Source organism: Equus caballus, chromosome 23, assembly GCF_041296265.1.
Source record: "Equus caballus isolate H_3958 breed thoroughbred chromosome 23, TB-T2T, whole genome shotgun sequence".
In the NCBI taxonomy this organism is placed as follows: Eukaryota; Metazoa; Chordata; class Mammalia; order Perissodactyla; family Equidae; genus Equus; species Equus caballus.
Window position 1 is genome coordinate 48,057,776 of NC_091706.1, and position 26,791 is coordinate 48,084,566.

The following is a 26,791-nucleotide window of genomic DNA, read 5'->3' on the forward strand; positions in this document are numbered from 1 at the left end:
GGCTCCCCTGTCCACTTCCTGTCCTGTGGTTTTAAAGGGGACAAGGGCAGGATGAATGAGAATGGCTTTATAACTTGGAACTCATGCAACAGAAGGATGGCTGCTGAATTGTCTAGTTAGTTAAGATCCTGGGTCTCTGAGTGAGGAGCAGGTAATTGAAATTGCAAGTGACCACTCAGGCTAGAAATGCACCCTCCTCAAATGAAAGGGCTACAAAGAAGAGGCTCCAGTGATGAGGAGCTCCAAGAGAAACCGTGAAATTGCCTCAGGGGGCCTGAGGTCTCAACAAGTGCTACGGGCAGGAAGACCCTCATTGCAGGAGATGCTGGTTATCATAGCATTTAACATATTCCATTGTCAAGAGAACCAGCTTAATCATCAAAGTTTACATTAGTTCAATACTGCTGAACACTGGATATTGGACTAGGAGTTATAATCTGTACATAACAGCATGCTAAAAATAGAATTCTTCCTGGCTCAATCTCAACTGAATTTCCAATAAAAGACATATCAGATTTCAAAGTGAATGTGACACAAATACTACAGGCAGAATTTACAAAGTAAATGGTCTGGAACCAGTTCTAGTCTCTAGCATACTCTTGCCCACTGTAAGAATATAAGAGGCTTGAGAGAGGTAAGAGATTTATCTGGAGAGAAGAGTGCTGGCCTGTGCTGAGTCACCTTCTTGACCCCCAACACCACACACTCCTATGAAAAGGAATGGCAGGGCAATACTACATCCCTTGTCTCAGGTATCAGGAGAGAAGTTTCCCAGAGACCAGCCTTAAAATGTGTGTTTTACAGGTGGAGCACACAAAAGGATGATGCTGGGCTCATACCCAAGGAAGCTAAGCGGCCAGAGGCAGAAGAATAATGATAGTTGTGCTGGGATCAGCCTATTGTCTTCATCTGTGGCAGGAAGGAATATATGAGTGCTCCCAGATATGGGCTAAGTAGGACAGAGGGTTGGTCTGGGGTCATGCTGGACCCTGACCTTTAGGGTACATTTGTGAGAAGCCAAAGAATCCCAGTAGCAAGAAGGTGGAGGTGGAAATCATATTCTAGGAGCTGTGGGAGGAATTACAAGTGACCACTCCAGCTAGAAATGCAACCTCCCAAGATGGCAGAGCTATGAGTAAGAGGCCTCCACAATGCAGGATCTCCAGAGGAACCATGAAATTACCCCAGAGACAAAGAAGCAGCTTGAAACATCTGCCAGACTCAGAGAACATGAAGTCATATTGTATCAGCACCTGATCAAATAAGACCTCTCTCTCCAAGACTCCCCCAAACCACTCACCCCCAAGACTGGAAGCTCCGAAGCTAGACAGCAAAGCTCAGAAGAAGAGAGAAGTGCAAGAGAAACAGGCAAGAAGACAATCATCCCCCACCCCCCACCACGGCATGGTTTATGAAGACAAATGAACGATATGCTGAGACATCCCAGGGTTTAGAGTATGTATCTCTTCTTCACATGACAGGAGACAAAATTATTTGAAGATTCATAATTTGAAAACTCAAGATGTTGAACAATGAGGCCCACTAAGCCTGGAGTTAAACCTAAATAAATATGTTATTTTAAACATGTTAACAAAATGGATACAAATGTCAAAACAGCTTACTTGAAATAAAAGCTAGATAATATAAGAAATAATAAGGTATAACAATCCTACACTAGAACTGAAATTGCAGATTGCGTCAACAAAGCCTGGGAGGTGGGCAATTGCCAGGAGAAACGATAAACAGGATCAACCTTCATCATATATAGGGAGGAGCCAAGGGACCCCAATTCATTTTTGACTCAGAAATTAAAAACATAAATAATTTTGTTAAATTTGTAACTAAACTCTAGTAAAACACAGGGAGATAAAGAACCTTCAAATAAGTAGAGAAAAAGGCAAAGAAAACATAACCTATATTGCAAGACAAATTTTTTTAATTAGCAAGCAAACATAAAACAAGATGACAGAAAAAACCACACATATCTGTTATTACAAAAATATAGCTTATACTCCCTTGTTCAACACGAATATTCTGAAATTAAATATCCAGTTATATGTGCCTTATAGGAGAGGCGTTTAAAATCAAATCATATACAAAGATTAAAAGTAATATGACGATCCAAAGTTTTCACCTAAGGGAAAAAGCAGAAGTGACTGTAATTTCAAAGATGAATTCAAGGCGAGAAGCATTAGAAAGGACAGTGTGTGGACAGCTGATATTGATAAAATATACAAGACGAGGATTCTTATAAGCATCATTATATTTCATATTATTCTGGCCAAAGCAGTGGGGAATAGAGCAAAAATAAAAGGAATAATTACTGAAAAAGAAAGAACAAAATTATCATCATTAGTGAAATATATAATTAGGGTCTTTAAAAGCCCAAAGAATGGAAAAATTTTTAGAATAATTGAATTCAAGAAAAAAGCTAGACAAAAGAAAATTATACCAAAAAATAGCTTTCCTATTTATCGTCAGTAACCAATGAGAAGATACAATGGAGGGAAAAGAGCCTATTCACAATAATTTCAGAAAAACGAACTGCCTAGATAGAGTGGACTTAATAAGTGTGATCAACTTACGTGAAGAAAACTGCAAACTTTGCAGAAACACGTCAAAGACCGCTTGCCTAGAGGAAACGAGATGCCTCATTTCTGGACGAGAAGACTCAATATGGAAAATGTTCTAATATTCAATTATTCCTGAAATAATTTATAGTTTTAATCCAATCCTGATAAAAATACTTAGGGGCTTTTTTTTTAACTAACATAAATGATTTAATTATTTATCTGGAACTAAGAATAGGTGAGAACGGATAAGAAAATTTTGAAGAGGAGTGATGAGAAAGAACTTGCCTGTAAACTATTAAAGTGTATTATGGACCTTCTATATTTAGAGCACTATGGTACTGGCACAGGCACAAGCAGGCGAATCTAAGGAACAAAGGAGCTGGCCTTGAAACAGTATACATAACATCTTTCTAGATGATGGAAGAATCATTGAAAATCAATGGGGAATAGGTAAATTACACAACAAATAGTGTCGAAAATTTTGGCAGCTTGGAAATAACTGCCCCTGTGTTTCACAATACAATAAAATTTATTTCAGGTGGATTAAAAAGGCAACTGTAAAAAAGAAAAGCTTTTATCATCTAGAAGAAATTAGGGGTGAGCAGTCATTTAGCCACATGATGAGGACGCCGTGCAAAAGCATAAAAATAACAAAAGAACAAGAGTCAAAGCTTCAAATATAGCATAAAATTAATTCCAGAAGACAAAACCAACTCTGGGGTGTGTGTCTCCCACAGTGTGTGTGTGTAAAAATGGTAGAAATACAGCTAGTTTTGTTTTCTTCTTATTTTGCTTTCTGTGTTTCTTTAAAATATTCTCTGTCATGAGCATATTACTTCTATATTCATAAAAGGATCTGTTTTATAACGTGTCAAATTGACTACAGAATAGGTTAATTAATAAAACAAAAAAGTCATTTAAAGGGATAAACTCCCAATTAAACTGATCTAAGGATATAAACAAATAAAACCTAACAATATAGAGAGGAAAAAGAAGACAAATCAGTCAGGAAGAAAAATGAGTCTAATACATTTTTATGGAGACAAGAAATCATTAAAAGTGAAAGGTATTTTGTGTCAAAAGAAACAGAAGTTATCCACTAGTAGTTAGGAGACCTAGAGGTTAGTCTTGTCTCCAGCATAACAGACATTTAGTATGTATGGACAAGGTATGCAGTTTCTCTGGCCACCAATATAAGGGCCTTTGGCTAAAGCCATTACTTACAAATCAGGCTGAGGATCAGTTTTTTACTGGTAGCTTTTTTTTTACTGGGTGGTACAACATGCATAGTGCTTACTATGCACCAAAATTTGTACGAAGTACTTTGTAAGTACTATCTCATTTAACTCTCTCACTTACTCTAAGAAGGTTCCGTTATCCCCATTTTAAGATTAAACGAATGAGACATAAAGTCCAAAGACACATAGCCAGCAAATAGACACTGGAAACCAGGCAATCTGGACCCACCGTTCCTGGTCTAAACTATTAATGGTAGACACCAATCTCTCCTTTAAAAGCTCCCCAAGTGACTTACCTGATCAATTTAATCAGAGTACTTCAAAGTATTTTTAAATCTCAATTCTAAAATTCTACGATCCTGCTTTATCATTTCCTTATCGTTCTTTGTCTTATCAATTCCTTGGGGGTAATATTGTTCAATATTTGGGGCTCGTAGGAAAACTCCTAGCGAGAAGTCAGATTGTGAATGATGGATGTCTTCCACAAATGTGATCTTGGAACATCTTTTATCAGCACAAAATATGAGCTGTTTCAGCAGGTACACATTTACCCCAGCTACCCAAATAAATTATAGAGTAAAGGAATCAGTCGAGTGACATGTTAAAGATTTCATATAAATTGATTCCACTTTCTGCCATCATTTCAGTGTGAAGAGATCAAGAGGCAGAAAGGGCAGGAGAATCTAAAAAGAGACCGGAGGGCTGGACCCATGGTGGAGTGGTTAAGTTTGAGTGCTCCGCTGCAGGCGGCCCAGTGTTTCGTTGGTTCGAATCCTGGACGCGGACATGGCACTGCTCATCAAGCCACGCTGAGGTGGCGTCCCACATGCCACAACTAGAAGGACCCACAATGAAAAATATACAACTATGTACTGGGGGACTTTGGGGAGAAAAAGGAAAAGATTAAAAAAAATTAAAAATCTTAAAATAAATAAAAGAGATCGGAAGATGGAGCAGGTCTTTGGAGGCCTGTCTCTTTGAGGACCCAGTCCTCCATTTCAAAGTCTGGAAGAGAGAAATGATTTAATCTGCTATAATCATAAAAGTTGCCTTACAGAGTGGGTGTGTGGACCCTCTGAGTCCTCTAACAGGTGATAGAAGGTTGCAATAAAGAGGGGAAAATGAAGCATCAAAAAGAAGGTGTCACAGAAGATCAAAAGACAAGATCAAGAATATTGAAGGGAAAGGGGGAAGAAGGTTAGCAAGTAACTGGCCCCAGTCCTTCCTAAGTTGCCTTGGTGATGGTAGAGCTAAAAGAGAGCCAGAGAAGGGAAATTATATACTGATATTACATATACAAGCTACTGTTTTAAGCATTTACTGGCAGAACAAACAAGCCTACAGTCTAATGAGTCACTGGGCTGTTCCACCCACAATTGCACAGAAAATCTCCTGGTGTGGGAGCCAACATGAGCACCCCCATGGAACAGGTTCTCTTGCTGTGGATCAGCTGGGGACACAGACACATAATCCCAAACCCTACCTTGTATACGATCCTGCTCCTGCTATCTGTGAGGTCCAGTTGGATGGCAATATAATCAATGTTGGGAGAAGGGGGATCCATATGTTGATATCGAAGCCCCATCAACAGGAACTCCTCACAGCTCACTTTGAGACTTCCTATTTTCTTCAGTCCCAGGGTACAGCTTCCACCTGGACACTTCAGTTCTGTTCCCAATTCTAGAATGTACAGCATTGAATTGAGACAGTTACTTCAACATTAATGATTGTAAAATTTAAAAACCAATCCTCCCTCCCCTGGATACTTATTCAAACCTCTTGTTGCCCCAAGAATACTCATGTGTACCCTCCAATCATGTGAGTGGGTTGTCATTATTCTGAAAGCCTGTCATTTCCTTTACTGAAAAGAACAGTTGACCAGTTGTCTCATCGGGCCCTTGCCCACCAAAAGTTACTGAGAGAAAAAACAATAAAATGTATTTTCTGGTGCTTGAACATCTCTGACAAATAGGCTCATGGCTCACTGTAGGCCTTCTGTAGTCTAGCTCCAGTCTTCCTTTACAGCATCTGCTTCCATGTTTCCATCATGCAATGCTTACTAGACTATTCTACTTATTGAAATTCTCTTCCCATTGTGCTTGTCACACGCTTGAATTCTGCGCATCTTTCCAGGTCCATTTAGTCTTTTTACTAAACCTTCCCTTAAACATTCTTTGACCACCTCAACCAACTTGCTTTCTCTCATTGAAAACCATAATCATCTCTCCAATAGTCTTCACGGCTCTGCCCAACCGCATTTTTCACTTTTGCAGGGTATATGATACTCATAGTCCACCTATTTTTTGAGTAGTCTTTTGTACATTTCCCTCATGGACAAAAGTGGGTATTCTACTTCTTCACCAGATGGTTGGGAAGACTAAATAAGATGACTTATGTGAAAGCATGTCTTTAGCTATAAATTGCTGTCCAAATTCAACATATTATATCCCCTATATATCTCGGTCTTCCCATAGTGCCTAGAACACTATTATGCATACAGGAGGTGCCCAAAATACACTGATTAAACGAATAACAGAAGGAATGTTATCCATCAACACTTCCTGATTTAAACCATGGCTACTTCTCATCAGTTCCACCTCAAACCTGTCTATAATCCAATAATACTTAATAAATCCACCAACTAATTTTACTACCACTGCCATTGCTACTATTAATAATAACAGCTGACAATGACTGAGCACTTGCTATGAGCCAGACACTGTGTGAAGCACTCCATGCATGTGCATGTCATTTACTCCCATTTACACATCCCTATGGAGTAATCACTATCCTTGCCCTTTGCACAAAGGCTAAGTAAAGGGTTAGGAAACCTTTACTTAGGTTCAGGAACTTGTCTAAAGTCACACAGGAAATAGGCAGTTTTCAAACCCATGTCTTTCTGATTACAAAGTCCATACTCTTAACCACTAACCTACATTTTTCAACCAGCTACAAATTATATTAAGTAAAACTCTTTGTCATCGTGGAAGATGACCATTTACAGCTATTTTTGTCAGTTTAGTAACATTCAGATAAGTATTAAAACGTATCATACGAGACTCAGGGAAAAAACTGTGTGGCTGATCTCCACGAGGTTCTCCTGGCTGGGGCTCCACCAGAACCATCTGGCCATGGGCTGGCAGCAGAGTTCCCAAAGGGTCCAGCCTAACTGTACATTCCAGGCTGGCTGTCCTATCATAATCAAATCTGAGCAGGTTCTTGTCAATGGCTCTGGACAGGCCATAGAATTCAGACACCTCCAGCACATTGTTACTCATACGGATGATGTTACAGTCTGGTTCCAGGAGATAGACCCGCAGGATAAAGGTTTCCATGAAGGTGTCTGTCTCAGTAAATCTGTGGAGAGAACAGAGAAAAAGCAGTATTTATTGGTGCTCAGGTCCTTCTGATACCTGTGTACTTGCATGGCTTAAAGCTTAAGGATTGGCCTTCACAAAATTTTGTATATTGGGTAGAATTTGGATTTTGTTTCATATTCTACACTCAACCTCTCTGTTCTTCTCCCTTCTTCTCTTTATCTTGGTGTCAACTCCTTTTTCTGCCACTTCCCTCTCCAATGATCTTTCTTTCAACACCATCTCTCAAATCCATCATCGCTACTGATATTTAATGACTGCTGTGAGCTCAGAGTGTCAATTCTAGCATATGTGTAATTTAAGAGAATCAAGCTTGTATAATTCTTGGATTGACTTTTAATTCAGGAGTGAACGGGGTGAGGAGTCTCCGAAGCATCAAGGCCTTTTTTGCTTTTCAGAAATGCTACTACATAAGACGTCATTTATAGTCCAGTTTGGGTGTCCAGCTCATTGCGGGGCACATAAAGGGTGTTCAGTGATTGTTACTTCCATCCCCTCCCTTACCTTAGTGACCACATCCTCAGGATGTTTGCAGAGAGTAATAAAGATGGGTTGTCAGTCTTTTTTGAAGGAGAAAATTAATGAGTGATGGATGTGCATCAATAATGCAGCTCCTAATTGACGAGCTTTTCTTATGATCCAGGCATGTGCTAAACTCTTTACAAAGAGTATTTCATCCAATCTTCCTAGGAACCCATGGTAGACATTGTTAATCCCACTTTACAGATAAGGAAACTGAGGCATAGAGAGGTCAAGTAGCTTGCCAAAGGGGCTGCAGAGGAGGTAAGAGGGGAATAAACATGCTCCCTGATCTTCTGCCTCCAACTTCTCTGATTACAGTCATGCGTCACTTAAGAACAGGGACATGTTGTGAGAAATGCATCATTAGGCGATTTCATTGTTGTTTGAAGACCATAGAGTGCACTTACACAAACCTAGATGGTATGGTCTACTACACTCCTAGGCCATATGGTACTAATCTTACGGAACCACCGTTGTATACACAGTTTGTCATTGACCAAAACGTTGTTATGTGATGCATGGCTATATTCTATTTTAAACGTTCTCGAGACCAAGAAGTATGACAGCTCCCCTAACTCTGCCCTTTCTGAGTGCTCCTCCACCCTCTCCGGCTCTTAGAAACTCAAGGAAGAAATGGGAGCAGCCAGAATTCTTCAGTTTCGTCCTAACTTATCACCAGGCTAGCTCTCTGAAGTTGTTTTTTAGCTCTAACATCTTAGAAAGATCAAATAGCTCTGTATGCTGATTGTATAGCTTCCTAAGGAATCCTTGGGTGTGATCACATTTTGTGAGCCCAGCCTTTTGTTCATGCCTCTCTTTTGGCACTTGTCATTCAGCATCACAATTAGCTACCCGTATTTTGCACCAGAGTATGAGCACCAAGAGTCTGTGGATCCTCATCCTTGTGTTTCCTGTGCCCAGCACAGGGCCTGACCTATAGTAGGTGATCATAAGTGTTTGTAGAATGATTCACGCTTCCAATGTCCTCTACAAAACTCTTTTGTATTAGTCTAGTGCTTATGGGAAATTTACACTGAAGTATTTTAGCCAAATATTCATAAAACCAATAAAAACCAAGTAAAAAATTATCTACAGATCTACTCCACCTCTTCTCAGTGAGCAACACCAAAAGCGTGAGCTTAATTTTTAAATTAAATTTTTATTGAGATATAATTCACATACCATAAAGTTCACCTTTTTAAGGTATACAACTCAGTGGTTTTTAATATATTCACAGGGTTGTGAAACCATCATGACTCTCTAATTCCAGAACATTTTCATCACCCCAAAAAAGAAATCCTTAACCACGAACAGTCACTCCACATTCAACCCTCCCTCAGCCCCCAGCAACCACTACATACTTTCTGTTTTTGTGGATTTGCCTTTTCTATACATCTCATATACAATACATGACCTTTTGTGTCTGGCTTCTTTCACTTAGCATAATGGTTTCTATGTTCATCCATGTTGTAGCATGTATCATTACTTCATTCCTTTTTACGGCCAAAAAATATTCCACTTAATGAATATACCACCTTTTGTTTATACATTCATCAGTTTGATTGGTTCCACTTTTTGGCTATTTTGAATAATGCTGCAATAAACATTTGTGTACAAGTTTATGTGTAAACATAAGTTTTTATTTCTCTTGTATATACGCCTAGGTGTGGAACTGCTAGGTCATATGGCCACTCTGTTTAACTTTATAATTGATTTTTAAAACATTTTTATTATTTAATATGTTTAAAAATCGAAGATACCGCACTTCTTATAACTAAGCAGCAGATAATCAAAAAGAAGAATTTCATTGAATTTTGGAATATATTTTCCTCCTAATTCTCATTAAGAATTTGTAGTTTGTTACAAAAAACAAACAACTCAATCAAAAAGTGGGCAGAAGTCATGAACAGACATTTTTCCAAAGAAGAGACACAGATGGCCAATAGGCACATGAAAAAATGCTCAAAGTCACTAATCATCAGGGAAATGCAAATAAAAACTACACTTAGATACCATCTTACATCCATTAGAATAGCTACAATCACCAAGACAAATAACAACAAATGCTGGAGAGGTTGTGGAGAAAAGGGAACCCTCATCCACTGCTGGTGGGAATGTTAACTGATACAGCCATCATGGAAAACAGTATGGAGATTTCTCAAAAAATTAAAAATAGAATTACCATATGACCCAGCTATCTCACTACTGGGTATTTACCCAAAGAACTGGAAATCAACAACACAAGGAGACTTATGCACCCCTACGTTCATTGTAGCATTATTCACAATAGCCAAGATGTGGAAGCAACCCAAGTGCCCACTGACGGATGATTGGATAAAGAAGATGTGGTATATATATACAATGGAATACTACTCAGTCATAAAAAAGACAAAATCGTCCTATTTGCAACCACATGGATGAAGTTTGAGGGCATCTTGTCAAGTGAAATAAGCCAGACAGAGAAAGACAAACACCATATGATTTTACTTATATGTGGAATATAAACAAACTTACGGACAAAGAGAATAAATTAGTGGTTACCAGACGAAGGGGGGTGGAGGGTGGGCACAAGGGGTGAAGGGGCATACTTATATGGCGTATGACAAATAATAATGTACAACTGAAATCTCACTATGTTATAAGCTATTATGACTGCAATAAAAAAAAAAAGAATTTGTAGTTTGTAATTCCATTGCCCATCACGAGTGGGGGGCTGGATCACCAGAGATACTTGTAAAAGAACTCTAAAGGGAAAGAGGGTAGGGCTAATCATTTGCCATAGAAAAGCCACCAGGAAGATGACACAAATAAAGATAATTGAAAGCTGGCTACAATTCTTGCCTCACCCACTCAGGTCTCCAGTTTCTTACTTTCTTGTTTGCAATCTAGTAACCCTGCTCACGATAATATCACCCACAGAAAAATCCCTAAGAAGTACACAGAAGGGTTATCTGGCAAAGATGAGCAATGCTCCTGTGCTGCTTACCTGTAAAGTCTAAGCTTTACTGTGTCTTCATGGAGAAGTGGGCAGCCATTGTGAACATACTTTACTTCATTGGGAAGGAAATGGCAGTCAAAGACCTAGTTCACACGAAGAAATGGATAAACATCAGTGAGAAAATTGGTACAAGATTTCATTTGTCCAGCAGTAAATTTCTTCCTGGAGAAATTATGATCTGTTAGTGGTGTGTGTGTACGTGTGTGTGTGTTTTAACCATCACCACCTCTACCCACCCCCATGCTCACTCACCATCCTGCTTATACAGCTGTGTCTTGTTTTGAGAAAATCTAAATCACGAAAATCCAAGCAGATCAGCAGATAAATTAAGGAGTGATTCTCTCTCTAAATAACTATCTTTTTACAGTCTATAGTGCATTTAAAATATAGTTTCACTTTTCAAAATGTTATTTACCCACACCCTTCAGGGATTCATAGCAATTGAGGTAGAGAGGTCTACCTGTGTGTGTACGTGACAAGGCCTGCCTTACCCCACACAGAAACACACTGTATTAGTTCTATATATATTTTTTCTTCTCCTTTTTTTTCTGTCTTTTTGGAATAGTGTTTTTATATTCAAAAATGAAGCCACTGATTATGGACATTATTGTGGTTGATCAGAGCTGAACGTGACTCACAGTCATTTCTCATAGACTTGTGAAAGACTGTTTTTATTAGTTATGTAATAGCAGAAATGGTTAATGAGACAAATAGGCATCTAAAGGCAATTTCCACTATTCAAATAAAATTATAATTAACCATATCACCTCTCTCAGAACTTCTAAGGAAATTGCTAGCTACTATATTTTGGGAACCTGAGGTTTTTTTTGTTTTGTTTTTGGTTTTTTTTTTTGGTGAGGAAGATTGGCTCTGAGCTAACATCTATTGCCAATCTTCCTCTTTCGCTTGAGGAAGATTGTCGCTGAGCTAACATCTATGCCAATCTTCCTCTGTTTTGTATGTGGGATGCTGCCACTGCATGGCTTGATGAGTGGTGTGTAGGTCTGTGCCTGGGATCCAAACCTGTGAACCCCAGGCCTCCAAAGTGGAGTACATGTACTTAACTACGACGTCACCAGGCTGACCCCAGGAAATGCTAGTTTTTAAAAGAAGAATTTTCTCTTCCAAACACACCAAGACCCTCATTCTGCTCAATCTTACTTGGTAGAGTTCTAAGAAATACCCTTGAGGTATTCACTCATCGTCCCTGTTGTGTTCATGGTGTTTATTCCCTGCAGCCTCAAACGCTTACAGACAACACAATCCTCTCTAAGAAGACTTTAGCACTAATACAAATGATCTTCCTTTCCCACAGACATCATTGGTTCCTCTTTCTAATTGACAAGGAAGGAGATAAAGGGAAGACCTTCCCCATATCATTGACAAATACTCATGGTAATAAAGAGACAATCTGCTTTGTTAAAAGAAACATCTGTTTTATGTTTCGTAATATGTTTTCCTTTTATAAAAGGCGACAACCGTAATTGTCCATAAATTTACTAACTAAAACAAAGGAGAGCTAAATCCTTTCCTAATTACTGTCTAGCTTTGTTTTTTTCCACTTCAACTGCTTTTCAATTACAATTTATAATTAAATTGTCACACATTCCTAACTCATTACTCACTTTAATGACAGTGAACTGGTTCAAACTAGAGAGATTTTCTCACCGCTGTGTTTCCTATTCAAAAGAGCAAGATCAGCACTAAACTGGGGTGCTTTTCCACCCGGGAAATTTCTTGCTTTGGGGCAGGTGTGAGAAGTGCTGTGTGTGAGGAAGCCTTGTCCTAAAACATGAGGAAAACATATTGCCATCAGCCTTATCTAATTGACTATATCAAGAGGGTTATCTAAACAGAAGGTACTGGTGTGCGCCAATGGAAATCCCTTCCCAAATATCCAACAGGAAATGAACCTGTTGGTCCTAAGACAAACTTCAGTAATGAAATGAAAACACTAATTGAACAGATGTTAAACAAAACATTTTCTGTGCAAATCAAACCAAACTGTTCCTTACACAGCAGGGTGTCGTTAATACTGTTGTCTCACTAGAAATGGGATCACATAAGCCTTCCTTTCAACTTACTAGTAAACTCTGTTAAAGAACAATCTTTAGGCTTTGTGTGTGTGTGTGTGTGTGTGTGTGTGTGTGTGTGCGCGCGTGCGGGTGCGCACACGTATGTGGGTACACGTGCATGCACTTGGTTATGTTTAATTTCAAAAACTCCATAAGAAATAAATCCCTGAAAAGGGCTGAATCAGCCTAGATTCAAAAGAAGTGCACAGGCCAAAAAAGCAGACTTTACTTGGGAATTTTGTTTTTGTTGAAATTATCGTAATAAAAAAATAGGAAGGTCACCCGGCAGTTTGAGAAACAAAGTTTTCCGGATATATAGATTTCTTCATGGTACAAAGTTCTAATATTTGACAAAAAAGTGATGAAATGCTACATTTTAATGCACTCCTTTTAAACAGAGTAAATTTTAGAAGGTATAAATCACATATCTACTTTAGGTGATGTAAATTGATTTGAGATGTCGGATTTACCTTGGGAAATACATGCAGTGAACATTCAGGACTCAGGGGTCTTTCTTGGGTGTTTTTAATGAAAAATAGGACTCTAGGGGCCCAGTGGGGATATTTGGAGCCCTATTCCCTTCCCTAGTAGTCCAGACTTTCCTAACTCAGCCAGGCATGTTGTTGTTTCTGTTCCATATTGTCTTTCTATCTGGATTTTTGTCTTAGAAGCAGAGAAAGAGTGCTAAGAAATCCTCTTGAGGTATTCACACACCGTCGCTATTGAGTTCACCGTGTATAGCTTCTACCTTGTTACAGCTTCAAACATTTAAAAACTGGGTTTTTGCCTTAAAACCAGAGAAAGTTTGAGAAGGAGATGATTTGGAGATCTATTCCAACCCTTGATCTTTGTGACCAAATAAGGTTTTTTACCTAGTTTTAGTCACTTAGATCCCTTTTTGCTCTCCAGTGCCTCAGAGCAGGTCAAATGGTCAGGACCATTAAACATCACTGAAAATCTATAATGGAGACCATTCCATTACTCTCAGAAAAGGTGCCATATATGTTCAGAAGTCACAGGCTATTCGGGAGGGAGGGAGGCTACCCAGAGAGGCTGGGTTGAGTAATCGCACATCCTCCCCAAATTTCTCTCTAAGGAAGAAGAAGTGAATAACAGGCTTTTGTTTTTCTCAGTGGAGTATGCATGCTTGGGGCCAGAGCTAAGTACTGCTGGGCCACAGGTTGCTCCAGCATTCTACAAGGAGGAATTTTTCTTCTCTTCTTCTCCCTCCATAAAATATTCAGCCTCATTTCTAAATAAACGTTGAATCATTTTTTTTTAAATATATTGATTGGAAGGGATACCAATTTATCAGTTCACCAGCCTTTATAAGGCACCCTCATATATCTGTACAGCCCTGGGTCCTGCTTTATCAAGAACCTCAGTCCTCTAGGACTAGGGTCCTATCTTGCTGTTCCCCAAAATTCCAAGGGTTTGCTTTTGACCCCAGTCCCTGTAGTTGGATCTCTGTTTCCTGCAGCTGAGCTTATTCGTGTCACTACTCATCGCATCTGGTCTCCAGGTACGAGCTATCCCAGGTCTCTCCTTTTTCCTTGAGTGATGGGTGCCAATCAAACACACTCTCAGAGTGCAAGTTATGTTGGGAGAAAGTGGAGAGGTGTTACAATTACCAAATACTTGGGAATCCAATGCCTTAGGACCTGGGGCCATTATTGTATACTAACATTTTTTCAATGCCCATCTGAAGCCCCGTGACTGACAAAAGAAAATCTCATGGGAAAATGGAGGGACATATTTGGTTACTACCACATCAGGAATATTCTCAGCTTGACAGCCCTCCGTAGAATTCTGATGTGTTCCAGAATTAGACTATAACTTTAAGTGTGGTAAATGGAAAGTCTAGAGATGTCCATTTGAACTAGCATTTATCTAAGTCTCTTTAGTCCATCTCCACAACATCTAGTACCGCTTTTGAAGAACCTCATGGAATCTGTTTCTTTAGCCAAATGGAGAAGAAGAAAATTACTGTTCACAGTTCAGTAAATGGGAATGGTGCATTTTTCCAGAAACAGCAGCAGCATCCAGTGTTGAATATTCTCAAAATTGTTTGCATTGGGAGGAGAGTTAAGTCACAGTAGGAACAAGCAATAAAACCAGAAGCCATTTTCTGTTTTGTATGGAGATAAACTCCTACTTCAAGCAAATACAATATATGGCAATACAGACTTTTTAAAATCCAGTGAATTAGAAGGTAATTCTTCACCCTACCAAAGGATTGAGCATAGAATACTCTTAAATGACAAGGTCTCCAAGGTTTTGATGAAAGGAAAAAATTTTATGCAGACATTTTTGAAGAACAGTAAATATTTAAAGTGAAGCATCTTCATATCTCTTTTCCATGTCTCTTGCTTACTCAGGGGACGTTTTAAGTGATGTTAACAGAAGAAAATGTCTTCATTTTTTACTTTTGCCATTCTATGGTCACAAGTATGTCCTAAAAATCTTGAAATCCTGATATCTTATCCAAAGGCAATTTGACTAGCAATGGGTGAGATAATTTGGGACAGGAATAATCCTATAAAGACTAACCATGTCACACAATACAAGGGACTTCCCACTCCAATCCTTGGAAGGCTGTCCCTGTTTTTTCTCTCTCTCTCTCTCTGTCTCTCTCATAGAGTGGTGAGGCGTCTAAAATGGAGAGGTGTGAAATTCTCTTACATTGTGCCTTTTCCTGGATGATTAGCTGCTCTCTACCGTCAAGCAGCTGGTAGAATTTACAAAATTCTCTTCAATAAAAGAGGATAAATTGGGAAGACTTGTTGATTTGGTGCATTATTAATTAAAAAATGCATATACCTATATTAGTTTGAACCTGCCTTCCTCCAAAGGTGTTAGCACAAATAGGAGTAAATCCTGTTGATTTCATGGTGGTAATCCAAAACTAGCCAAGAACACTCAAAAACAGGTTTTACCAATATCAAATCATGATGTTGTACACCTGAAACTGAAATAATGTTGTATGTCAATTATACCTCGATTTAAAAAAAACTTTTAAAAAACAGGTTTTACCTTGCATAGGAAAACAGTACAATAGTATGTCTGTGAACTCCACCATTTCAAATTTAAACATCTTACAATACTCACTTTTGGTAGATTGAAAAGAGACCTTTTATATTTCTCATTTTTTCTCTCCCTCCCTCCCCCTCTCTGTCCCTCTCTCACACTCACACACTCACGTTCACAGACACCACTAAACAGAATATCTCGACTATGACCTACCTGTGGAGTGAGTTTCCCAACTCTCTGGGTTATTGGCTCATTCATCACAACTTCCACTTTGCAAGCATCTTTCTCTTTGGGAATGGCAAACTTCAGGTCATCTCCAGACAGGAAGGCGGAGCTGCCCTTCACCACCCTGACCCCACGGTTAGTGCTGACGAAGGTGGGGCTGGCCCAGCCTGGGAGCAGCAGCAGCAGCAGCAGCAGGGCGTTCAGCCCACCCCAGCTCAGGGAGCTCATGCTGACACTGGCCAACTGGTTTCGTCCACCAACGAAATCCCTTCAACAAAGGAGGGCTTCTGTGCTTCCTCGGGGGATGTCAGCTCATAGTCCAAGGGGCAGGGCAAAGGGTCCCGACAATGTGCCCCAAGATCTTAACATGTCCCTTTCATTTCAAACTCGGACAAGGAGGCCTTTCAGGCAATCCCAGGGGCTTTTAATAAAACTTGCTGATCCCTCCTGACAACGCCGGCAAGATTAATGTGCCTCCCCAGTGCTTTCTTAATCCTGCAAATGGGAGAAAGGGTTAGAGGAAAGGGAGAGAGAGAAACCAAAAGGTTTGTGTGGCTATTCAAAAGATCCCTACCGACAAAGGAACCTTTCAAGCAGCCTATAATTTAGCTAAATTAAAAACAAATAAACTAACTTGACCTCCAGGCCCATCTGAAAGGCGATGCAGCCATTTCATTACCCTGCTAGTAACTCCTGCTTCCGGACTCAACATGCCCCAGTCGGATGTCAGCTGTGTGGTCCAAAAGGAGCACGCCAGCCTCGCTGCCCAAGCACAGTGTTTGGTCCTCTGCGTTCAGAGAAAGCTCTTGAACTCTTTGCTTCTGTTTCCTCATTTGATATATGAGGACTATAATCTAATTTGTGTAAGAGAGCTGATAGAATTATTTACATGTTGTTGGAAAACACGATTAATTCCAAATCAATGCTATCCAAATAAGAAATAGGCTTAATAATTTGTCACATAGGCACAATTCTGACTTTTCTGGGCAATGGAGATGCCTAAGAAACGCTTGAGTGGAAATTGGGGAAAATATATATTTTTCCAAGTGAGCATAAGGGTTTTTGTTTATGTGTAACAGGGACCAAAAATAGAGAAACATGGCTTCAATATATACAGCTAACGACACAGTGGATGTACGTGCATATTTACATTATCTACAAAACTAATTACATTATAATGTACTGAATTTGCACAAATGGAGTCTTTGTTTCTATTTTAACCACTTAGAATTTCATCATTATTTCTCTGTGTTCTATAAGAACAGAAACTATTTTATCCAAAATAAAATGTGTTGAAATATATCCTTAAACTCAATGTCTGATTAGCTGAACCAATGGTGGTTTATTATGCCCATGGAAAGCCCATCCATTTTTATAGTTTCTCTGCATGGATACTGAAGTAAACGTTTGTCAGAAGGGTGTGAACAGAAATGCCTCTATTATCCACAGCTAATCCATTAAAGGAAGACTCATTCTCTTGTCACTGTGTGAAACCTTTCACATCTGAGGTAGTGCATGACATGTGTCTCCCGACACCTGAGGGGGTGTACGCTTTACAGAGCAGCTTATTTTTTTTATGGTGTCAGTCCCCGAATAAAACAGTTCACACACTCCCACTGACCATGTTGCCCACACTCAGGCTAAATTAGGTTGGCTTATTTGTTCAAAAATGCAAATCTGGTTGTTAAACTTTCACAACAAAATCAAACTCTGTTTCTGTCAACCTTCAAAAACAGAAACCAGTTTAAGAGTCAAAGCGTTTATTTGGAATCAAAGAACTGCAATCCGGGGAGCAGAGATTCAGGTAGAAACCCAAGGGTGTCCCGCTGGGGAGTAAAAGTCAGGGGCTTTTAAAGGCAAAGAAGGGAGGTTGCATTACAAAGAATTTTAATTGGAGTTGAAGGCAGAAGCTAGTCTTGGCTAAACATTGATCGACTATTAACTCTAGCTTCCGAAAGTTCACAATCCTCAGTCTTTGTGATCAGGATATCTGTTCTGCTGACCTCTCAAACAATTGCTTGTAAAACAATTGCAGTTTTAGCCCAGATCAAAGGTTTGGCCCTGTCCAAGATTCAAGACAGCAAAGCGGTTCCTTTGGAAAGGCAGCTGCGTTTAAAACTGCTCCTCTATAGTCAATTTTGACATTTCTAGGACTTTACAATCTAACGCATTCCTCTTATCTCACTTCTTTTCTTTCACTGCTTCTTGCTAGACTCCTAAACTTTTTAATATTGGGGAACCTATGGTCCAGTCCTTGGACCTGTTTTTTGTCCATACTCCCTCCCTAGTGCTCTCATTCCTTGGCTTTAAATACCACTTATATGTCATGAGTCCCAAATCTATATCTCTAACCTCCTCACTTAACTCTAGATCGTAAGTGCAACTGTCTATTTGACAGCTCGACATGGTTATGTAATAGGCAAGTCGTACTTTGTGTAGCCAAAATTGAGCTCTTGGTCTTTCCTCCCTCAGTCTCCACTATCTCAGTTAATGGCAACTCCAACTTTTCAGTTGTTCTCTTGTTTGTCTCATACTCTACATCTAGATAAACAACAACAAAAAATCCTATTTGTTCATTGTGGTGGACAGACCTTAGAGAGACCTCCAATTCCAGCCCCGTAGTATCCAGAAGCTCCCTCCCCTTGAATGACAGCAGAACTTATGACACTTCCAACCAACAGAATAAGGCAAAGGTGATGGATGTCATGCCGTGATTACATTACATGATATATAAGACTCTCTCAGCAGACTGGAGCTAGAGGGTCTCCTGCTGAACTTGAAGAAGCAAGCCTCTAGAAGTCTACTGTCACAAGGAAAAGAATTCTGCCAACAACCTGAACAAGCTTGGGAAAGATTCTTCCTAAATCAAGCCTCCAGATAAGAATGGATCCCACTCAACACCTTGATTGCAGTCTGATGACAACCTGAAGCAGAGAACCCAGGTAAGCCATGTCTGGACTCCTGACCAGTGAAATCAGTGAGATAATAAATTTGTGTTGTTTTTAGGCACTAAGTTTGTAGTAATTTGTTTACACGGTAATATAAATTTAACTCTTGCTCAGTTCAAAACATATCTGGAATCCAACTATTTCTCACTACTTTCATTGTTATCACCCTGGTCCAAGCCACCACCAACTCTGCAGAATGATAGCAATAGCATCCTATTTGATGTCCCTGCTTCTTCTCTTGCTTCCCCTATAGGCATTCCTCAGCATGGCACCCAAGGTTCCCATTAAACGTTGCTTATATCATGTCAATTTGTGCCCCAAACCTCCAATGGCTTCTCATCTTAGAGTCAATGCTGAAGCTCTCCTGATGGCCTGTAAGGCACCACGGAATCTGTTTCTCCTTGCCTCTCTCATCTCCTGTTTGTCTTCCCTTTGCTCACTCTGTTTCAGCCACACCAGAATCTTTGCTTTGCCTCAAACAAATCATATCAATTTTCCCCTTCTCACCCCCATCCCAAACCTTCCCACCTGCTTTTCCCCTCTGGCACAAACATCCTTCCCCCAGAATCCCTCTTTCTACCTCACCACTTTCAACTTTCCATCAAATATCACATTTGCAGTGTGGCCACACTTAACTACCCCATTCAAATTATGATACTCTCATCCCCAGCATCCTTTTCTGCTTTGTTTTTAACCTTAGCGCTTGTAACCGTCTAACATAGTAGGTTTGCTTATTTACATAGGTCGCTGCCATCTCTCCCATGAAGGTGAGAATTTTTATCTTTTTTATTTGTGGATTTATCTTTATGATTCCCTCAACCCTTTTGCCCAGATTGAGGAGGCTGCCTTGCACATAAGGAACAGGGCCATGCCATAGGCTGGCAGAACTGCGAGCTAGAAGGAGACCAGGTCTCTGGGCCCTATGCAAAGCGGAGTCACCGTACCAGCCCATTCTTCCAGAATTTTACACGGCAGAGAATGTAAATTTCTTTCCTGTTTAACCCACTGTTATCTTGGGTTTGTTTTGTTACTCATGGCTGAACTTGAACTACTCTTTTAATAATCACCTTATTCTTCAAGTTTTTCTATTAATTTAGTCTAGTCACTAATCAGCTAAATATTGTAACTTCTTACCTAACAGCATATGGGGCCATAGCTCATTCTCTAATTGTCTCATGATAAGTCCTTAACTAGGAGATAAAGGCAAAGACCAAGATCCTAATGTTCATTGACCAGGAAGAGACCAGAGAAAAAGAGAAGGAAATCTATTTCTGTGGCTCCCTCTGCCACAGTGGTGTGAAAAGAGTAGACTTGAATTCTGAAGATCTGGATTCTAATCTTGATTCTTATGATCAGTTTCCCCCCTCAAAAATGGGGCCATCCATTCTCCTTCTTCTGGTCTCCCCGTGAGAACAAATGAAATAATCCATATGGAAATATTTTCTTAATTATAAAGGCCCATACAAATGTAACATTATTATTACAAAATATATCAAAGGAATAAGAGAGTAAATCTTGTCTCAAGGAAAATAGACTAGCAAGACTGGTGCCTTGGTGAAGGCAACAGAATTAGGTTCAGTGAAAGCCAAATTGAGTACGTTTTATTTGCATTCTAATTTTCTCTTTTTCTTCCTCATTGTCTTAAGACAGGATGTAGTAGTAAAAACCGAGTTCTAATATTTCAGAAACAACCTGAAGCAATACAAGTGGGAGGGAAAGCACGTAAGAGTAACAATTTCCAAATTCAAAATCAAACAAAACTCCTCCTTCTATCAACTGGGGCTGGATGAAGTTTACAAAATTAGGCTCAATAAAGATCAAAAGAGTATGCTGTATTTATGATTTATTTACATTCTCATTTTGCTCTTGTATTTTTCTCTTGGCATTGGGAAACACCAAGTATGTGGACGTTCCATGGAGAATATTGTTGTGATTTTTGCTTGAAGAAGGTGGCAGGGGAAGGGAAAGAGGAAAGGATTTGGATGAACAGACAAAGAGTGACGGGGTGAAAAAAAATAAACAAACAAACAAAACGCAGAACGGCAGCAAAGGAAATCAGGACTCGGAGTCAAAAAAGATTTCACACACAATGATGGGTCTTTTATCTCCCCCAAAATAAAATGGTAGTAATTGTCCTGTCTCTGATACAAAATTATGATATCCAGAGACAGCCAAAATTTACTTGACAACACTAATGGGAAGCCTAGCCCATCTTGAGATCTCCATTTTCTTGGTCCCAACTTAGGGCCGAGTCAGACCCTCAGAATCCGTCTGTCCACAGCTTGCTCTGATTGCCGACAGGGGTCAGCAGAATCAGTGGGGACATTTGGAAGTGGAAGCAGAAAGGGCACTTGGCTTGATGCCTCAAGGGAGCTTGTAAACTGGCTTTTAGCCTCATCAGACTTAATTTGACTCTGCAATAGAAACAAATCCTGTCTCTGCTTGCTTGAGTGGTTCAGCTGCTTCTCAGCATTTCGAAAGCCTCAAGTCGCGGCTACAAACCAGTTCTGCTCTTACAGACCATTTTCCCACAATTGCTTTTTTCTTCTCGTGGAAATCACGTATTCTAAGTATATCTGTACAAGCCAACTAAAATGGGTGAAAAGTTGTTCTGAAAAGTGGGAAAGCACCCTGCTTTGAGTTCTTCCTTATACAGATTCAAAAAAGCTTTCTTCCACCAAACTTTCTTCCTTGGTAATTTTCCTAAACAGAAGAAAATAATTTAGTAACATTTTATCTGGTGGAGGGGAAATGTGAGCTAGTATTTATTTTATAATTACACATTCGGTTTAATCATAAGAGCATGTATTTTTCATGTTCCTAGAAACACGATACCCGTCACTTATCTGAGATAATCTGTGCACAACAAGAAAAAAACGGATCCCAGCTGTACTCCTAGGCTCTCTCTGTAATGGAAATTCTTGATGGTCGAGGGTAATGATGTGTCTGATGAGAATCATATCTACTATCACTTCTCTTTGTAGTTTTGCAATCGTAGCTACACAACACCGGGAAAGAGTGCCTTCCTCCTCCTGAGCCCAGATTCTATCAGATATCCACAATCAATCACAGCTTTGTTTGCTTGCTTTGCTGTTTGCAGAACTCCTATGTGGCCTGAAACATCTTATCCTCAGTGTTCCAGGTAGTTATTACCAATCAACTGAAGATGGTGTAAACAATGGAAACTTTTGTCTTTCCTGTGCCTGAGGCTATTAGCTCCTAACTCACAGTTTAGATCTCACAAGTACCCGAAAGTCATTTTTTTTTTTTTTTTTTTTGGTGAGGAAGATAGGCCCTGAGCTAACATCTGTTGCCTGTCTTCCACTTTGTTTTTCCCCTCCCGAAACCCCAGTTTATAGCTGCATATGCTAGCTGTAAGTCATTCTAGTTCTATGTGGGATGCCATCACAGATGGCTTGGTTAGTGGTGCGTAGGCCTGTGCCCAGAATCCAAACTGGGGACTCCCAGGCCACCAAAGCAGAGTGGGCAAACTTAACAATTCAGCCATGGTGCCGGCCCCCCAAAAGTCTTTAAGAAAGAAAATAAATTAATAGAGAAGTGGCATTTTAAGCAAAAAATAGCCAACTCAGGATGGACCCATTCCCGCCCACTCAAACACAGACTTTGATACGCTTGACTAGAATGGTAAAGAAAACCAGCGAGATTGTCTAAGTTTTACTCCACATCAAAATCTTTAAAATGCCAGTCAAAACGAACTTTTGAAGCCATCACATAATTTCTTTTGATAGATTTTTTAATTATCACAATTTTCACCCAACTAATTTCCCAAGTAATTCATATAAATCGAATATAAAAGTTTCGATCATAAATTTGTAACTGAATACCATTATCCACAGGACAACTGGATTGGGTCCAAATCATATATAACATAAATTGATTCACCGAGAAGCAATGAAGTGGAAATCAGGAGAACTGTATCCACAGGGAACCACTAGCTGTCTAAACTCAGAGAAAATGGTTCTCCTTTTTTGTGTTTTAGCTCAGGAAATTAGACTTAGATAGACTTTACCAAGGATTTCAGATCCACCGCCTCCTCTGACCTTACCACCCCGAGACAGAGAAGTCTAATTGCTCCTTGTTAGAGGAAACAAGGAGTCCACATTCTGAGACTTGCCCAAAGTCACAGCTGGAAGCAGCAGAACCTGGGAGAAGGGGGCCTCTGGCACCCGAGTGAAGTGCTCTTCCCTCCTCTGTCCTGACAACCCGCTTCCTTTCCCTCCAACAGAGAGCAGCTGAGCCACACTCAGAAGAAGCCCCGGGAAGACACAGACATGAAGTTCTTCTCTTTCAAGAAGCTCCTAACCTCTTAAAGAAGATTTATTGTACAATGACCTCATGAGGGTGGAAAATCCTTGGTGATCTTGCCCAACATGGGATTTCCAGAATGAATTCTCTCAGACAGGGAGAATAGAATTGTGGATAAGAAAAACCCACTTGTGACTTCTAAGTTTTTTTTTTCTTTAACAAACAATTCTTAGTATCTTCCTTTTCTCATTTTTTGATTACTAGTACTTTTTGCTTACTATATACAAGCACTGGGCTATATTCTTTATATGTATGTCTCCATTTATTTCTCACAACAAACTTAGGAAGCAGTTCCTAATTATTCTGATTTTATAAATAAACAGTGAGCTCAGGAAGTGAAATAATCATAATAAAAACTAACATTGATTAAGTGTTTACTATGAGCTAGGTATTGTTCAAAGTATTTTACATATATTATCTTGTTTCATTCCTACAATGGTTTTAGGAGGTAGATAATGATTTTACGATTTGGAAAAGGAGGCATGAAGAGGTTAAGTAACTTGCCCAAGGTCATCGGTTTGACCCCAGAGTCTGTGTCCCTGTGATTGTAACCCAGTTTGCACTTCACCACTCTGTTACATGGCTTCCCATGACAACAAAATCATACACTCTGCAATTGCTTCACTACCCCCGGGGTCTTTTTCCTACAGTATGCAAACTCTTAACAACTTCCTTTATGGTTCCAGTCAGCAACCGATGACTGTTTCAGGAGTTAAAGTTTCCCGAGAGGCTATGTTCTCTCAAGCAAGTAGCTGTTACTTTAAGAGCATAGAATTAGCGCAGACGCCCTGTCTACCGGCATCTTAGTGTCCCAGCTCCTTCCTCCACAAGCTCAGCTTAAAGACCTCGAAGCAAACGGGCCGCTTCAAAACGCCGGTCTATTAAATCAATAAAACATGTGTTGATTTTCTTTATAATCCTCTACTTTGCAATTTTTTCTAAAGTGTAATCTAAATCATAGAATGTATGGTTTAGGAGAAATTTTAGGAATCAACTAGTTCATATCCTTCATTCTATTTATGAATTGTTTTTTCCCATAACTTCCTTTTACGTGTGTAAAAAAAATTCATGCTCATTAACTAAAAGATAAAAACACAAAAACTTAAGGAAAAGGAAAAAATACACTTTCCCAACACCCAAAGAAAACACCTTTAGGTTTTCATATGTATCTGTATGTATATACAGTTTTTAAACTTAATTAGAACCATACCACAAAAAGAGTTGTGTACCATTGTTTGCTATTAACCTAACCGTCTGTTCTAAGCATTTTCCATATTACTGAACATTCCTTGTGATCTTCTTTTTCATCTCTGTACCATCTGCGACACGGATATACTATGATATCTACAGTCATTCTGTTGTTACATTGAAGTAGTTACTACGTCAGTAGATTGTGATGAAAAATCCTTAGTTATAAAAATTAGTTTATTTTTCTAGCTCTTTACTCCTTATAGTTTTCTAGAAGTGGAATTATAAGATCAAAGGGTAGAAACTTATTTTGAGGCTCTCGATATGCAGGCTTTCTGGAAAGATGGTCCTAACTTACACCCTTACCAGCTGTGTTCACTGCTGGCATTCTGTATCGTCCCCTTTCATCTTAACTCACTTCCCAAGTGAAATGTTGTGTCCTGTCACTATTTTAATTTGCATTCCTTTGTTTACCGGAGATTTAGCTTTTTTTTTTTTTTAAATGCCCATTAACCATTTGTATTTTCTCTTCTAGAGCCCCTTCATTTTACAGAAGAAAGGAAGTGATAAATAAATGAAAAGCAATAGGATATATTGGAGTATATGAGGAAGCCATTTGGTTTAAAACTAATTTGGCCTGACCTTGTTTTTCCAAATGGGCCTGATGTGGCATCGTACACCTGCTTTAAATATTTACTATGTCCCAAAGACAAGAATGATGCCGCTAAATATAGGGATGTAACTTCCCCCCATATCGGCATTTCTTTAAGGATAAGCATGGCTTCTTGGGAACTAAGGATTAATTGCTGACCTACTGTGCTCACCTTGTGACCACTGACCTGCTGACCACTGATCTGCTGTGCCAGCTAGGCATCTCATGACAATTGTAAGTGAGACATTCCTATCATACATGATGTATGCTCTTTTGTTTTGTTTTGAGGATGATTAGCCATGAGCTAACATCTGCCATCAATCCTCCTCTTTTTGTTGAGGAAGACTGGCTCTGAGCTAACATGCGTACCCATCTTCCTCTATTTTACATGTAGGACACCTGCCACAGCATGGCTTGACAAGTGGTACACAGGTCCACACACGGGATCCGAACCAGCAAACCCTGGGCTGCCAAAGCAGAAAGTGCGAACTTGATCGCTGTGCCACTGGGCCGGCCCCGTGATGTATGCTCTTTGTTCCAAGATGGTATATAACCACTGTGTACACCCTACTTCTGTGGTGCCCTTCTTTCTTGGGGAAGGAAGGCCCTGGGCTAGTCCTCAGATCTGGCTCATAATAAACTCACCCCAATTTTGATTTATAGATTGATTATGGATTATTTGCATCAACAGAAGTCCTATGACAGGTAAGTGACTTTAGTAATGTTGAAATAACATTCTAGGCCCAAGATGGAGCCAGTCCTGTGGTCATGTCAGCAAACCGAAACTTAGATAAATTTCTTGACCCTGTAAATACTCTGCTTGACCAGAAACACAGTATTTTTAGCCAGTTCCCTAATGCCAAGCCAACTCTGGGCCTGACTGGTTTGACAAGGTGGCCCCAGACGATCAGATATTTTCCATTTGTCTCTTCCTTTTTCTTTATCCTGTAAAAGCTTCTTGCCTCCCACCCCATTTTGCAGTTATCCAAAAGGAGATTGTCCACTTTATGAAGTGTTAAATAAAGTTTGTTTTTATCACCTAAATTGTCTTCTTTAATCATTTTTTTTTAACACCAAGATCACTCAGTTCTCTGGAAAGCAAGCCTGGATTGGACCTCTAGCTCTCCTGTCATCCAGACCAGTGCAATGCCACTGTCTCATTCAGCTTCTTAAATCACAGATGCTCACTTCAGAAATATCCCTGTCAGTACTTCTTCCCCAGATCTCAGGAAGCACTGACAGACACACAGAGCCGTGGAAAGATAGCCCTCTCTCAGGCTATGCGGCCAAGACCAAAGTTGCAAAGATGGATCTTTGGCTACCATGCAAACTCCTTAGAAGGTTTCCTTTCTTAGATTTTTCAACAGTTCAGTGTCTATCCTGCTGATAAAGGCCACATTTTGCAAATTGTGTTTGTTAAAATGCACATATTGGAGATATTCAAAGTTTTCCACAAAAAAGTCTTCTATATCCAAATACATTTGAAGCATAGAATGCTAAAATCTCCTTTTAAAGATTCACAATGTAATATGAGCATATTAAAGGCTCTAAGAAGTCCTGCAGAAAGGAAACCTTTATGCCCAAAGTTTGCAAACTTATAGAAAGCCTTTTTTTCTTCCATAAGAAAACTAGGCTGTTG

General features: G+C 39.6%; 1 protein-coding gene across 18 annotated transcripts in view; it reads right to left on the reverse strand.

Annotated features, from left to right (window-relative positions):
• FREM1 (FRAS1 related extracellular matrix 1) overlaps positions 1–26,791 on the reverse strand; it is a 145,451-nt gene that overhangs the window by 105,463 nt on the left and 13,197 nt on the right. For all 18 annotated transcript variants that reach the window (XR_011431765.1, XR_011431764.1, XR_011431769.1 and 15 more), the window contains exons 2-5: positions 16,027–16,533; positions 10,697–10,791; positions 6,867–7,168; positions 5,295–5,491 (exon numbers count right to left, since the gene is read on the reverse strand). Coding sequence is in view for 9 of the 18 variants with exons in the window: in XM_070249083.1 (XP_070105184.1) it covers positions 5,295–5,491; positions 6,867–7,168; positions 10,697–10,791; positions 16,027–16,266 (834 nt within the window). In the remaining 9 variants the exon portion in view is untranslated. The remainder of the gene's footprint in view (positions 1–5,294; positions 5,492–6,866; positions 7,169–10,696; positions 10,792–16,026; positions 16,534–26,791) is intronic.